Consider the following 14,188-nt stretch of genomic DNA (forward strand, 5'->3'; position numbering starts at 1 on the left):
GGGGGAGGGGGAGGGGAGGGGGAGGAGGGGGTTGAAGGAGGAGGAGGTCGTCTTTCCTTCACATGAGAATGTAATGTTTCATGAAATATATAAAGAACACCCACTCTAGTGTCGGCTATGTTCTAGCAACTGGGTTTCCCCACCCCCATGGTCTCTGTGGTCCCCTTGTGGCAGCCTCAGTCTATCTCTAGCCCAGCAGACAAGTTTCTATCAAGATCCTGAAATCTTCAGGAAAAGCTACTCTATCTGCAGAAGGTAATTTATTCTAATGCTGCCGCCACATGTCAAACTGAAGGTTACAGCCAAAGTGTATGCCAACTGTACAGAGTGATGGACACAAGGTCCTCAGAAATAAAAACTATAATGTGAGTGACAGCAATATTGCTGGAAGACGGTTTGAATTAAAAGCCTTGTAACTAACAGACAACATCTGACCACTCTGAACTTCTGCAAAAAGAGACAATGAAAATGTAATGCTGGACCAGGTGTGGTGGTACACGTCTGTAATCTCAGCATGTGGGAGTTCGAGGCCTGTCTGGTCTACATAGTGAGTTCCAGGACAGCTAGGACTACAATAGAGACCCTGTCTCAAAAATCCCAAAAATAATGATGAAAGAAGGAAGGGAGGGAGGGAGGGAGGGAGGGAGGGAGGGAGGAGAAAATGTGATACTGAATTTTTTAATCTGACCAGAGTATTATTTAGTTTATTAAGGCCATATCCACCTTCCTGGTATTTAACTGTAATCAACTAGCAATCAAAGGAAACCCCAGGATATAATGCATTACTGAAAACTATCTGCTATTGTGGGCACAATAACATTCATTAAAGCTGCAATGGATTAGTAAAACTAGAACTGATATGAGGAACTCATGGATACAGTGATGGATGAGTTGTTTTAAAGGCTTTCTGGGGATAGACAGGAAAATCAGGAAGACCACTTAAAAACAAGAAGACAAGTTGGTGGGACAGGACCTGCTGAACTACTTGGTGAAGACCATGCTGCAGTGCACAAAGCACACAAGGGCTGTAGAAGACAGTATGAAGGAGAGGAAGTGAGAGCAAAAGCACCAAGCACATGTTACTGAAGTATACCAAAGTGTTCTACGCTGCCTAGGTTCTAAAGGTGGGGTTAATGGAGTAGGGTCTCTGTGTGGAAAACAGCACTGAGGTCAGCCACATGGTCCCTGAAAGATTATAACCTCTGCATCACTGTTTTCATATACAGTAAGTACTAATTACAATATCCTTCTGAGGTCTCTTTAAAGGCTGTTGAGAATCCCCAGCCATCACCGTTATATGCTACTAATGTCCAAGAACTCCACGCAGCCATGTCTGATGGGTAGACTTAACACTACTCTCTCTTGGCAGCAAGTCAAGATATTCTCCCGGCTTAATGATCATTATCACCCAAAGCAGAGGCTCCTCCCCTTGAAGCACTGTCTAAAGTCAACGCCCACCTCCAATGACCACCAATGTCTACATCATCACCTCCATTTACCTCACACACACCAGTGTCATCTCAGGGTCACAAGAAGGGTAGACATAAGACAACAAAGCATTTCGAGGGACTTCACTCTCCTAACTGTTATTATGGCACGCAGACTGGTGAAACCTTTCTATTCTTTCCATTAATAATGTATTGTACTCTAATACTTTCCTGTAGATAGTCGGTATACGTGTGTGCATGGATGCATGTAGTTCAGTATGATTCCTGGCTTCAAGTACCCTCTTGGCGTGGGGAACTCAGAAAGCATAATCTATACATAAGAGGTAAACATACTGTGTACTTTTTAGATCCTAAATAAGGCAATTTCAATCTGGGTTTGTATTCATAGTAATTTTTAAGGACATTAACTCCCCAAATAAAGTAAATAAAAGGAAAACAACAGAAGTGTAATAATGTTTTCAAACTTGAGTTCCTTCTTAAATAACTGTTGTATTTATATATATATGCATCTATATATGTACATATATGTATATATATATATACACACATACACACACACACACACACACACACATATATATATATATATATATATTTAAAAACCAACAGGATTTTCAACAAAGAAAAAAACTAAATATTCTATGGTTCATTTTGCTTAAACTATCTATTCTTTAAGCAATTATGAAAAAGATGCATTGGTAAAATACTGCACTAAACCATGTCTGATGACAGATTTAACATTACTCTCTTTTGGTAGCAAGCCACATGTCATTTTATGTTTTGTTTGTTTGTTTATGTGCATATGTATATGCCTTCATGACTCTGTGTACAAGTGGGCATCAAATCCCAAGAACTGTAGTCAGAGGTAGGTGTGAGATGTCTAATGTGGGTGCTAGGAGCTGAACCTTTGGAAGAGCAGTAAGTATCCGTAACTGCCATAGCCCTGTGAGTCATACTTTTATTGCTGACTTTGTACCTATTAATAGTATTTCTTCAAATAAGTAGGAATAAGGAAAAATACCCTCTGCTACTGTTTTAGATATTTATTTTTATTTTCCGTGTGAGTACCTGAATAAATGTGTGTGGTGTGTGTGTGTGTGTGTGTGTGTGTGTGTGTGTGTGTAGTACCCATGCTGGCCAGTTCCTGGGACGGGAGTTACAAGTGGTTATGAGCTGTACATTGTAGGTCTGGGAACTGAGAGGCAAATAATCTTTTTTATTTTATTTAATTTAATTTATTTATTTATTTTGGTTTTTCGAGACAGGGTTTCTCTGTGTAGACCTGGCTGTCCTGGAACTCATTCTGTAGACCAGGCTGGCCTTGAACTAAGAAATCTGCCTGCCTCTGCCTTCCAAAAGCTGGGATTAAAGGCGTGTGCCACCACTGCCTGGCCTTTTTTTGTTTTGTTTTTTCGAAATTGCATCTTTTAAAGGACACATTAGCTCTCTAGGCTTCCACTTTCTTTGAAAGAAAAAAAAAAAAAACCCATCTTTTGAATGTGAAGACAATCTCTAGTCCAGACATTATTTTCAGCAAACAGGCCACATAGCAGAGCTCTGAAAGGAAAGACCCCAAGCTAGAGGGAAAACAATGATAACCTTGATGCAATCTATCTTTCTAAAACCAAAACATTAAAAAAGAAACAAGATTTAATACTTAATAAACTAAGAACAAAAAATGTCTTTGGAGAACACTAAATAAAATGTAAAAATAATGGGAATTTACTGTTGTATAACATAGGCATAACTATTTGTTTTCTTTGTAAAATGTCATGCTATTTGATTAGACATACCGCCAGGAATTCCTTAAGTCGGTCTTCAATACTTCCTTTGTGAATTGTAAACAAAGCTGCAGCAATCTGGTTGATGGCTTTGGCCAAACAATGTATATTGTTGCAGTGTCCTGGGAAAGAACAAACAGGGCTGTGTAGTCTGCGTGACCACAAAATATTATTGTAACACACAGACAGCATGCTTTAGTGACTCCTCAGACCACACGAATGGCAGTATGACCCTAAGAATTAGGGCCCACAGTGACTTACTCTTTCTATTTTATGAGCATGAGTGTTTTTAAATATCCCAGCAAGGATGCAACTAATGACCACGTCAGCACTTCACTAGTAGGCAAACACTCTAGAAAGAGATGATGCTTCGTCCTACCCCTTGGAACTGTAAATGATAAGGGCTAAGTTGCTTTAAGGCAAGCCCTCTCAGGCCTTAAAATACCCCACTGTCTGAACACACACACTACCCTCTGCTGTACCTCTGAGCTGACCTACACAACATTTCACAGTTCAGAAAATTAGGATGCCCACTCCAAAGCTACTGTTTGGCAGAATTTGAGCACTATTTTATCAGAAAAGAACATTACCCAAAGAGAAAAATACATGGAACACTAAAGCCAATGTTCTTTCATTGTTACAATTGTAAACCAAGTACCTTCTATTGCAGGGCTGTACTGTGACATCACATTGCTGGCCAGTGTAGGCAAGGAAACTGCTACAAAGACCATCAGGAGACAAGCGATCTTGTATTCTTCCTCTGGACTAATGTTCTCTACAGAAGAAATCAAAGAGTGAAAATCAAGCTTTCCTTCAGATTATCTGAAAGTTAATAATCTAACCTAAAAAATAAAGGTAATAAATTGTACTTAAATTTCCTAATTGAAAATTGATGAATACTTATGAGAATACCATACATATTACTATTTATAAATTTATTATCTGAAAATTCACTAAAAGAAAAACAATTCCTTTCTTTCCCTAGGATAGCTAAGAATATATAAATGTACTGCTTAAAGGTTACCAGTATTGAAAAGGGGACTGCATTACTTATTTCTCCATTCTAGAAGACAGAAGGAAGTAGTTATGAATGAAAGTATCTAACATACTTGGTAGCTATAAGACAATAACCTTTAATAAAATACCTAGCATATTTAAATAGCTCTGTCTAGCACTTGGCTTCTTATCTGACATCTGAGAACTTCTAGTTACCCAGCAGTTGGCAATTATATGAAACTATGGATTGATCACAGGAAAACAAAAACACAGTATATTTTTAAAACTTTGGTTGATCATAAAAATACCTATAAGCAATAATTTATAATATTATTTGAATTAGGAAAAACAGTGTAATTAAAAAGAAAACTAATAAACCCAATGACTGCAAGTTGGCTCAAAAGAGTAGAAAAGGGGCTTAGTGGCTAAGAGCACCTGCTGCTCTTGCAGAGGACCTGGGTTCAGTTCCCAGCACCCACATGATGGCTTCTGATGGTCTGTAATTCCAGCTCTGAGGCTGATGCCCTCTTCTTCACTCCTTGGGTACCAGGCATGTACACAGTGCACATAAGTGCAGGCAAAATATTCATATACATAAAGTAAGTGAAAAAATTTAAAAAGAAATTAAAATCAAAAGGGTGGAGAAGGCATTTCAATACCAAAACCAAACCAATCAAACAAAAAACATCATCAACAATAACAACAACAAAAAACCCTCACCTTATTCACACTGTAGAGAAACCAAGATTTGGAACATAGTTGATACTATGTTTCAAAGAACTGGTCTTAAAAGTTTCTAAATGGTCAGTATTATATAATGTAGCAACTTTTTATGGTGAACATCTCTTCTAATTAAAACAGGACACCATTTTCTAGTCCCAGCTCCCTTCCACCAGCATACAAATGTTCTCATCTTCTTTCTCCATCTCACAAAGTCCTTTCCACAAGCTGGGGTATAGCTACAGTGTAGAGTGTGTAGGGCCTACCCCTGCTTCCCAACACAAGCACTATGTCTTCATTCCAGCAGAGCTGTTCCATATCAAGTGTGTCCAGTCCCTTCTCTCACACTCACTGACTTCACAGACACTGATCCCATCACCACAGCTCACTAACAGTGCACAGTTGGTGATTTGCTTTCACTGTCTTAGGAGGTTTTTCCCAAGTGCTTGGTTTTTCTCTGATTACACTGGTCCTTCCATCTTAGTCTGTATTATGCATTTCTTCCTCTTCTCCCTGAGCTCACTACAGCTGAAAGGGCACTGTTTCTTTGCACTGCTGTATCTATCTACACCAAATGACTTTAACAGCTTCATCTGGTAGTATGGCTTGGACAGGATGTAATGACTATGCTACAGCAAAAACTCCAAAGCAAAGCATTTTGTCTTTTGAATCCTGATGTATTCAGATTATAAATGAATAAATGAATAAATGGATGAGTGAATAAAGCTTAACATAAGACATTTTGAAAAACAAATACAACATGTATACCTAGACTGCCCTATAATTTTAATAAGAAAGCTCCATATTTGAATGCATTTTACCTGATTTTTGTGAGGAAAGAGCTACGACTAAGGCAGGATCAATCTCACAAGGTAATCCAGCAGCCGAGGATAGCTCATACACATTCATTGCAACCTGACAAAATACAGGAATTACAAAGAAATAAATATTTTAACAAAGTTCTGAGAAAGTTTACTTTCATAAGAAAATATCTATGGTATACATCAGTCTGCCTACGAACCTACTAGAAGATTTCAGCAGCTCGGCTGAAGCAGGGTTGACAGTGCAGGTAACCCACACTAGACAATGCTCCAACCCTGCTCCTTGTAACTTCCCACTGTGCAAGCAAGGCTTGCAGCCTCTCTGTGGCAAGCTCCACAGAATCATCCTAAAGATACTTTTCGTCTTGCAAAGATGGAAGTAAAATATCAAGTCAAAAGAAAGAAAGAAAGCCAGTTGTGGTGGCTCACACCTATAATATCTGCACTTCAGAGTTCAAGTCCAGCCTGGCTGCAGAAGGAGTACCAGCTCAGCTTGGCTAGAGTAAACACCGAAAGTGAGTTAGTATGACTGAACCTGTACTTACATCCACAGTTACTTAATGAAAAACTTCAGGGATTCAATGCTTAATCAGATCTATAAACATAGCAAATTAATTACAGAAAAAATTAAAAACCTAAGAATCTGATAAAGCAATTTCTAATAATTTTCTGCATCATGCATAGATTTTAATCATTCAAGATATGCTGAGTGGTATTTTAATTAAAACCTGTATACATAGTTGGCTATCATTGATATTAACAGATAATAAAGCTTAAATAGAAACAACCATGAACTAAGTTGCAGAGACACACACTGCTCACAATACACCAACTCAATTTCAAAGTGCATCAAAGATATAAATGTAAAAGCTAAAATTTCAAAATTTTAGAAGAAAATACAGGCATAAATTCTGATGACCTTTGTCAAGACAATATTTGTTTGTTTGACAGCAAAACTGTAAACAAAAGAAAAAACAGATAAGTCAAAGTACGCTGAGGTGAAAGTACGCTGAGGTGAAAGTACGCTGAGGTGAAAGTACGCTGAGGTGAAAGTACGCTGAGGTGAAAGTACGCTGAGGTNACGCTGAGGTGAAAGTACGCTGAGGTGAAAGTACGCTGAGGTGAAAGTACGCTGAGGTGAAAGTACGCTGAGGTGAAAGTACGCTGAGGTGAAAGAGTTTTGTGATTCTTGGATACTACCAAGAAACTGAAAATAGAATTCAGAACCATGATTCTACTGAAGATGTATTACTGCTTGATAGTTCAAAAATAAAATGATGCAGGCCAGTAACAGCTCAATGGAAAAAGGACTTTCCCCTGCATAAACCTGGCGATGGAGTTCAACCCCCAGGCCAGGCAAAGGTGAAAGGAGAGATCCCACTCTGCATACACAGGTGACACACGGTCTAAAAATGGGCAAAGGATCCAGATAAACCTCTCTCTAAAGAAGCCACACAGACACATCATAGACATGTGGCAGCCTCGTGAAAGAAGGAGATGCAAATCAAACCAGCGTGACACCTCTGCACACCTACTAAAATGGCTCTCAGCATGAAGACAAGGACTGGATAGAGAAAACCCTGGCACCCTCCTTCAGTGTTGATAGCAACATAAAACAGTCTCGCCACAGCCCATCTGTTTGGTGGTTCCTCAAAGCTCAACAGTTCCTCCAGAGTCCATTTGTTACATAAGAGAACAAAGACATCAACATGGATAAAAAAGGTAGCAGTATTCACAATATCTAGAAAGTAAAGACAGCCCACATCTGTAATTGGTAACTGAATAAACAAACCAGTACATTCTCACAATAAAACACTAAAAATAAACTACTGTGCTACCTAACACATGCTGAAACATGGTGGACCATGAAAACACGCTAAGTTAAAGACATCGAAATCAAAAAACTCTCCGTTATATGATTTATACACAGTACTCAAAGTGGGATGACTGCAGAGACGTAGCTATCATCTAAGATGGGGAGTGAGCTGAAAGTGGGGAGCTCCTGCCCTGGGTACTGATGCTCTTGGTTGGGGACAAAACTATTCTAAAACTAATTGTGACCTGTGATGGCCATGACTCTGTGACTATATTCAAAACCATGGAACTGTACGCTTTAGATGAGCATCTTTTATGATACAAGAATAAAGCTACTAAAAATCATGTTTGGGATCTTCAAACCAAGTCAATTTTTTTAATTGAAAGTTTGGTAAAAACTCAATTTAAAAATTATACTAAGTAATAAGAATTGGATAATTAATTCAATTCGGGCACTATATTAGAATTCTCAGCACCCAAACATCAGTGTGCTCATAAGAACTGTTTAACCTTGTACTTTATTTCTACTTAGAAAAACTCATTTTCCGCTCTATTCATAGTTTCAGTCATAAAATCATAGAACAATCATTACTCTCAAGTGCTATCTTCTATAAAGCATTATAGGAAAACCAAAAATGAAAAGAAACAAAGCCTTTAAGATGTTTATTATCTAGTATAAATATAGGCAGATGAAAAATAAAAAATTATCTACTAGCACTAAGAAAAAACTTTTTTATCATTGAGGAATCTAGGAATGGTTCTTAGAAAATGGTCTCACAGACAGGCGGGACTTCCAAAGGTAGAGACAGAAGAGTTTCAAGTAGAATTAAGGAAGAGGTAAATGGAGCCTGAGAGAATGTTCTCACACTGTTAGGTCAGAAGACACATATGAAGAGAGGCAGATAATGGAAAGAGAGTGGTAGATAAGCCATCTGAATAAGGCAAGCACAATGGCATAAATCTGTAATCCCAGCATTTGAAGGCCAAGGCAGAGGCAAGAGGATTATTTAGAGTGGACAGCCAGTCTGAGATGCACAGGAAGACACTCAAACCCCATCCTACCCTACAGTTTGAAAGACATCATTTTGAAACATGAACACTGTTCAAGAGTCAAGATATGCGAGGCAGTCTGTCAAAATGGTTCATTAGACAGAGGCTTTTGCCACCAAGCCTGACAACCTGTGTTTGATCCCTGGGATGGACAGACAGAGAGGAGAGACAGACAGATACACACATGTATATATGATAAACCAAGTACAAAATCATGTCTCAAACATGGGCACTTGCAATAACTGTGACTCCTTGTATATCATGTGATTTAAATTCACTACAAAATCACAGCTGGAATTAAATCAGTGGTTTTGATCACAAATTAACTATGAACCCTTAAAAAGCTATCAACTTGCCAACAAGTGCTTACTGACAGAAGCCTGTTATAGCTGTCTCCAGAGAGGCTCCACCAGTACCTGACAAATACAGAGGTGGATCCTCGAAGCCTACCACTGGACTGAGCACAGGGTCCCTAATGAAGGAGCTAGAGAAAGGACCCAAGGACCTGAAGAGGTTTGCAGCCCCAGAGGAGGAACAACAATTTGAACTAACCAGTACCCCCAGAGCTCCCTGGGACTACACCACCAACCAAAGAGTACACATGGTGGGACTCATGGCTCGAGCTGCATATGTAGCAGAGGATGGCCTATTCGGTCATCAAAGGGAGGAGAGGCCCTTGGTCCTGTGAAGGTTCTAGGCCCTAGTATAGGGGAATGCCAGAGCCAGGAAGCAGGAGTGGGTGGGTTGGTGGGCAGGGGGAGGGGGAAGGGGGAAGGGGGGAAGAGGGGATAGGGGGTTTTTGTAGGGGAAACCAGGAAAGGGGATAACATTTGAAATGTAAATAAAGAAAACATCTAATAAAAAAAAGCTATCGATTTCCTGTCATAGTCATTAAGGAAAAAATAAAATGCTAGAGAAAAGCTAATTTTGAATAGACTATAGCCATCTTTTAAGACTTTTAAATACCTATTTTAAAAACTGAATACAACTTGAGTTTATAATAACTCATCTTTCTGCTTAATGTGAAAGAAAAATGTGATAACATTGAAGGGGTAAAAGGCCCATTTTTAACAAATTTAATGTCCCTATAGCCATAAAGTTGATCAAAGAAGGTTGGTTTCCAGAATGGTTGGGAATATCTTGGTACTGAGAGCTCAGAGACACAGTATCCATCCCAGGCAGGCATGCTATGTTCAGGTTTTACCAGGTCTTACTCATGTAACATGAACATCTCATTCTACAACGACAAACTCTAACAGACTCTACCTTCATATCAGTTTCCCGAGGAATGTGATCCTTGAAATCTTCAATGGAGCTCACGAGGAAAGGAATGTGGTAGGACAGGACCTAGGCAGACGATACAGGCCGGGGTCAGTGCTGACAGGGTCAGTGCTACAAGGCAGACGGCACAGTGGGAAATACTACCCGCCGGTAAAACCAGGTTTTCATAAGAACGTAGTAATTTTCATTGGGTCTTTCTAAAAGGCCAAAATATATGGAAATGATATGCATTCAGTATTAAAGTGGTTGAGCATAGTTCTAAAGGGATGCTTTAATGTGTATCAGAGCTGGAATAGTGCATTAACCAAACTCAATACCAAACCAAAACATGTACCTTATTTACCATTAATACACAAGCTGCAAATTTACTCTTATTATTGCTAACTGTGGATTCTAGGTTTTGGAAAATGAAGAGATGATGCGGAAATGGTTTCTTACATCTCTCAATGCTTCTTGTGCCAATGACCGGAAGGATAGAATAACACCAATTATCGTCATCCTTTTCAAGACACTGTCAACAGCTAAATTGTAAGGAAAGGGAGAAGAGAAGAAAAAAGTCAGAAAGTGACATTTTATTTTTGGAGAGAACACTCAAAATCAAAATTTCTGGAATAGCATGACTAACGGCAATCTGAGTCAACAAATGCTTAACAATACTGATACCCAATACTTATCAATTCTCTCTCTCTCTCTCTTTCTCTCTCTCTCTCTCTCTCTCACACACACACACACACACACACACACACACACACACACAAGCTGCTATGCACGTGCTGGCAGTAGAACCTAGGTTCTATGGAAGAGCAGTGCTCTTAACCACAAAACCATCTCTCTAGTTCAGTTCATTTTCTTTTTAAAGATTTGTTTATTTATTTTATGTATGTGAATACACTGTAGCTGTCTTCAGACACACCAGAAGAGGGCATCAGATGCTATTAGAGGTGGCTGTGAGCCACTATGTGGTTGCTGGGGTTTGAACTCAGAACCTCTGGAAGAGCAGTCAGTGCTCTTAATTGCTGAGCCATCTCTCTATCCCCAGTCTCTCCTGTTCTTAATTAAAAAAAAAAAAATTTAATGTGCATTTCTGTGAGGTTCTGTGTGTGATGCTAGAGTGTGGATGCCAAGGAGGCCAGAAGAAGGTGTAGATGCCCTGGAATTGGGAACTGTGGGGGGTGATGAAGGTGCTGGACCCCAGACTCCAGTCCTCTGCAAGAACAGCGAATACTCTGCCAAGCTATCTCTCTAGCCCCCTTAAGAAAATTCTTAAGTTGTGGCCAGAAAAGGGAAAAAATGTTTATTAAGATCATAAGTAGGCCTATGGCTTGATCTCATGAGCTGCGCAGGCCATCCTGGCCAGTGCTGGCTGGGAGATTATAAGCAGTTGGGCAAAGCTAAATTCCTGGAACCCGCGGTGCGGGCTTGAGCACTTGGATGTTGCTCAGAGAAAACTATTTTGAATATGATTGCTATGCCCTTAATCCCTAAACTGTGCTAACAAAATAAGAGACAGGGATTCAAAGGTAACATGTATTAAATACCCCAATACAAGGCAATGAACTACATGACATTGTATACTACAATATAGAAAAACAGCCTGGGTTTTGATGCAAGTTGTGTAAGCAGGGAAGAAGGTTACAAGGCTGGGAAGATGGCTCAGTGGGTAAAGTGCTTGCTGTGCAGGTATGGTTTGGATCTTGAGCACCTGTGTAAAAGCTGGGCGGGGAGGAAACAAGAAGATGCATACAGTGTACTGGACAGACATCCTGCGTGGCTGATGAGCCTCGGGTTCTGGGACCCAGTGTCCCAAAACATAAGTGGAGTAACAGCTAAGGAAGACACTTGCCATAAGCCACAGGGCATGTGTGCCTACTACACACATATATGCTAAGATACCACACACACACACACACCCTCATACACACACACACACACACAGACACAGACACATACCCCTAAAATATGACTGTCATTTAAATGAGAAATTCAATCAAATTTCTAGAAAGATCTCTATAGAAAACTTAAGCACAGATGCCAAATGAAGAGCAGGAATTCGGGTGTTTTGTTTGGACTTTCTAAGACTTTAAACTGTCAACTATAAATGTTTTAGTAAGCAACATAAATAAAAATATGCGCTAAATGTGACAGATGTAAAACATGCTAAAAAAAACCCCAACCCACAAATGCATGGTTAAGTTCCACATAAAGATAAATCAATTTATTGGTCTTTATCTGTCTACAGCATGTGAGTGCCTGATGAACAGCTGATTGGCAGATCAATAAGCAGTGGTGTAACAAGAGACTAGGGAAATGTTTCTACCAGAGGAAAAAAGTGAATAGAAAAATAAAAAATGAACAAAATGGTTTGTCTGAGAACGTGTCATCCCAGTTGGCATAAAGGAAGACCAGGAGGAAAAGACATTCCAAGACAAGCTAAACCAGAGCCAGTCAAGTGGCCTGTTACCAAGCCTGCCAGCCTGAGCCCAACCTCTAGGGCCCACGTGGCTGACGGAGAAGCGACTTCTGTCCTCTGCACATGACCTTAACCATACGGAGAGAGACATGCACACACAAGCATACATGCATGCACACACAGACATACACACTCTAAATGTAATTAAAAACACAACTTTAAAAAAAGAAAAGGAGCCAGGCAGTGTTGGTGCACATCTTTAATCTCAGTACTTGGGAGGCAGCGGCAGGTGGATCTCTGAAGTTTGAGGCCAGTCTAGTCTACAGAGTGAGTTCCAGGATAGTCAGGGGTACACAGAGAAACCCTGTCTTGAAAAACAAAAACAAAAACGAAAACGAAAACGAAAAGCTTTACTCGCCAAAATTTCTAAAAGGGTAAACAGAAGAGTGATCAGGTTTCTGTGAGCGACAGGAGACCAGCAATGGAAAGGTGCACTGTGTCACAGGCTAGGTACGATCAGGACACAGAGCTCCAAAGCAGCAAGACCACCGTCCTAACTAATGCTCTGCTGCAGTGTGCAGGCTCAGACATGGTGCCGGGAGGACGAAAAGTGAATGAACAAAGCATCATGGCAGAAAGCTGGAAGATAGTGGTCTGGAGTCAGGTGACAGTCTGAGGACAGGAAGTAAGGACTGGGGTACACTATGAGATTTGAGTGATACAGAAGCCTTAAAGTGAAAACCAATTCCATACTGACCCCAAATTCAGAGCCACTTTTAATAAGTCATAATGCCTGTCTCCTGAAAGCATGACTTGCTGATTCTAAATCCAACATCTGGCTTTCTGGCTATGGGGTGAAGAGAGCACAAGAGGAGGTGGTCAGAGCGTTTCACCTCAGAATAGCCTTCTGCTCTGAAGAGGCCTCTCTCAAGCACATCTTTTCTTTTCCTAATGAAACAAAATAGGCTTAATAGATTTTATTTTAAGGCTAATTTTATAAATATGGGTCACAACGACTCAACACTTTGAATTTTAGTTTTAACAAATCCAAAGTCTTATTATATACAAAATGTAATCATACATAATAACCTTGTTAAGGGACAGTGAATTAGAGTTAAAGACTGGGCTCTTAAACCTTTCAGTGTATTAATTCCTTCAAATGACAAGGTCCAATCAAAACCCTGCTTATTACTCGGAAAGTCTAGGACAGCCAAGGCTAGTAGTAGATCATGATCAGCTGACTCCAGAACATGGAAGAAACAAAAACAATGAAGAATAAAGAAAACTGGAAATAGCAAAATAATAAAAATTAAACATGAAAATGCTTTTCTCCTGTAACTGTAAAGTTGATCTTTCTTTTTAAAACAACCACACAATAAACTCAGCTTCCTGCTCCCCATCTTGGTCTATAGTAGTATGAAATTATAACATATATATCTGATACCAATACTGCCTCCATGGTAAACAGCCCAAACTCAACAATGCTTCCTTCTTAAGTCCTGGCAACTACTGTGTTTTACAAGACCATCTTTGGTGTTTTGTAGCACTAATTTTATGGTAATTTTTATTAAGTGAGGTTTTAAAAATAGAAGACAAACAATAAAGTGCTTCCTAAGCATTTGAAAAGAAAGTATCAGGTGCTAAAGTATATTAAATACACGCTGTGTGTCCAATGACTGAGACTTTCAGATTCACTGACGTAGAAGAAGTGGCCATGGCCTTGCACATGTCAAGTGCACACACACACTGACTGAGAGCACCCCTGTCAGACTGCCCCATCCCCGGGGTTTGAGTAGAGTAATTAGCACACTCTGCCTTTCTCCAATACAAATTATTTTGGATTTCTTAAGTTTTCAGTGCTGGGAA

The 14,188-nt window shown here is 39.7% G+C and overlaps 1 protein-coding gene across 4 annotated transcripts in view; it reads right to left on the reverse strand.

Moving 5' to 3' along the window:
- The window catches only part of Nckap1 (NCK associated protein 1), an 80,753-nt gene that overhangs the window by 2,394 nt on the left and 64,171 nt on the right, over positions 1–14,188 (reverse strand). For all 4 annotated transcript variants that reach the window (XM_029474108.1, XM_021181897.2, XM_029474110.1 and 1 more), the window contains 5 exons: positions 10,351–10,433; positions 9,898–9,978; positions 5,767–5,860; positions 3,888–4,004; positions 3,242–3,351 (listed from right to left, as the gene is read on the reverse strand). In XM_029474108.1, coding sequence (XP_029329968.1) covers positions 3,242–3,351; positions 3,888–4,004; positions 5,767–5,860; positions 9,898–9,978; positions 10,351–10,433 — 485 coding nt within the window. The remainder of the gene's footprint in view (positions 1–3,241; positions 3,352–3,887; positions 4,005–5,766; positions 5,861–9,897; positions 9,979–10,350; positions 10,434–14,188) is intronic.

This window comes from Mus caroli, chromosome 2 (assembly GCF_900094665.2).
Source record: "Mus caroli chromosome 2, CAROLI_EIJ_v1.1, whole genome shotgun sequence".
Classification (NCBI taxonomy): Eukaryota; Metazoa; Chordata; class Mammalia; order Rodentia; family Muridae; genus Mus; species Mus caroli.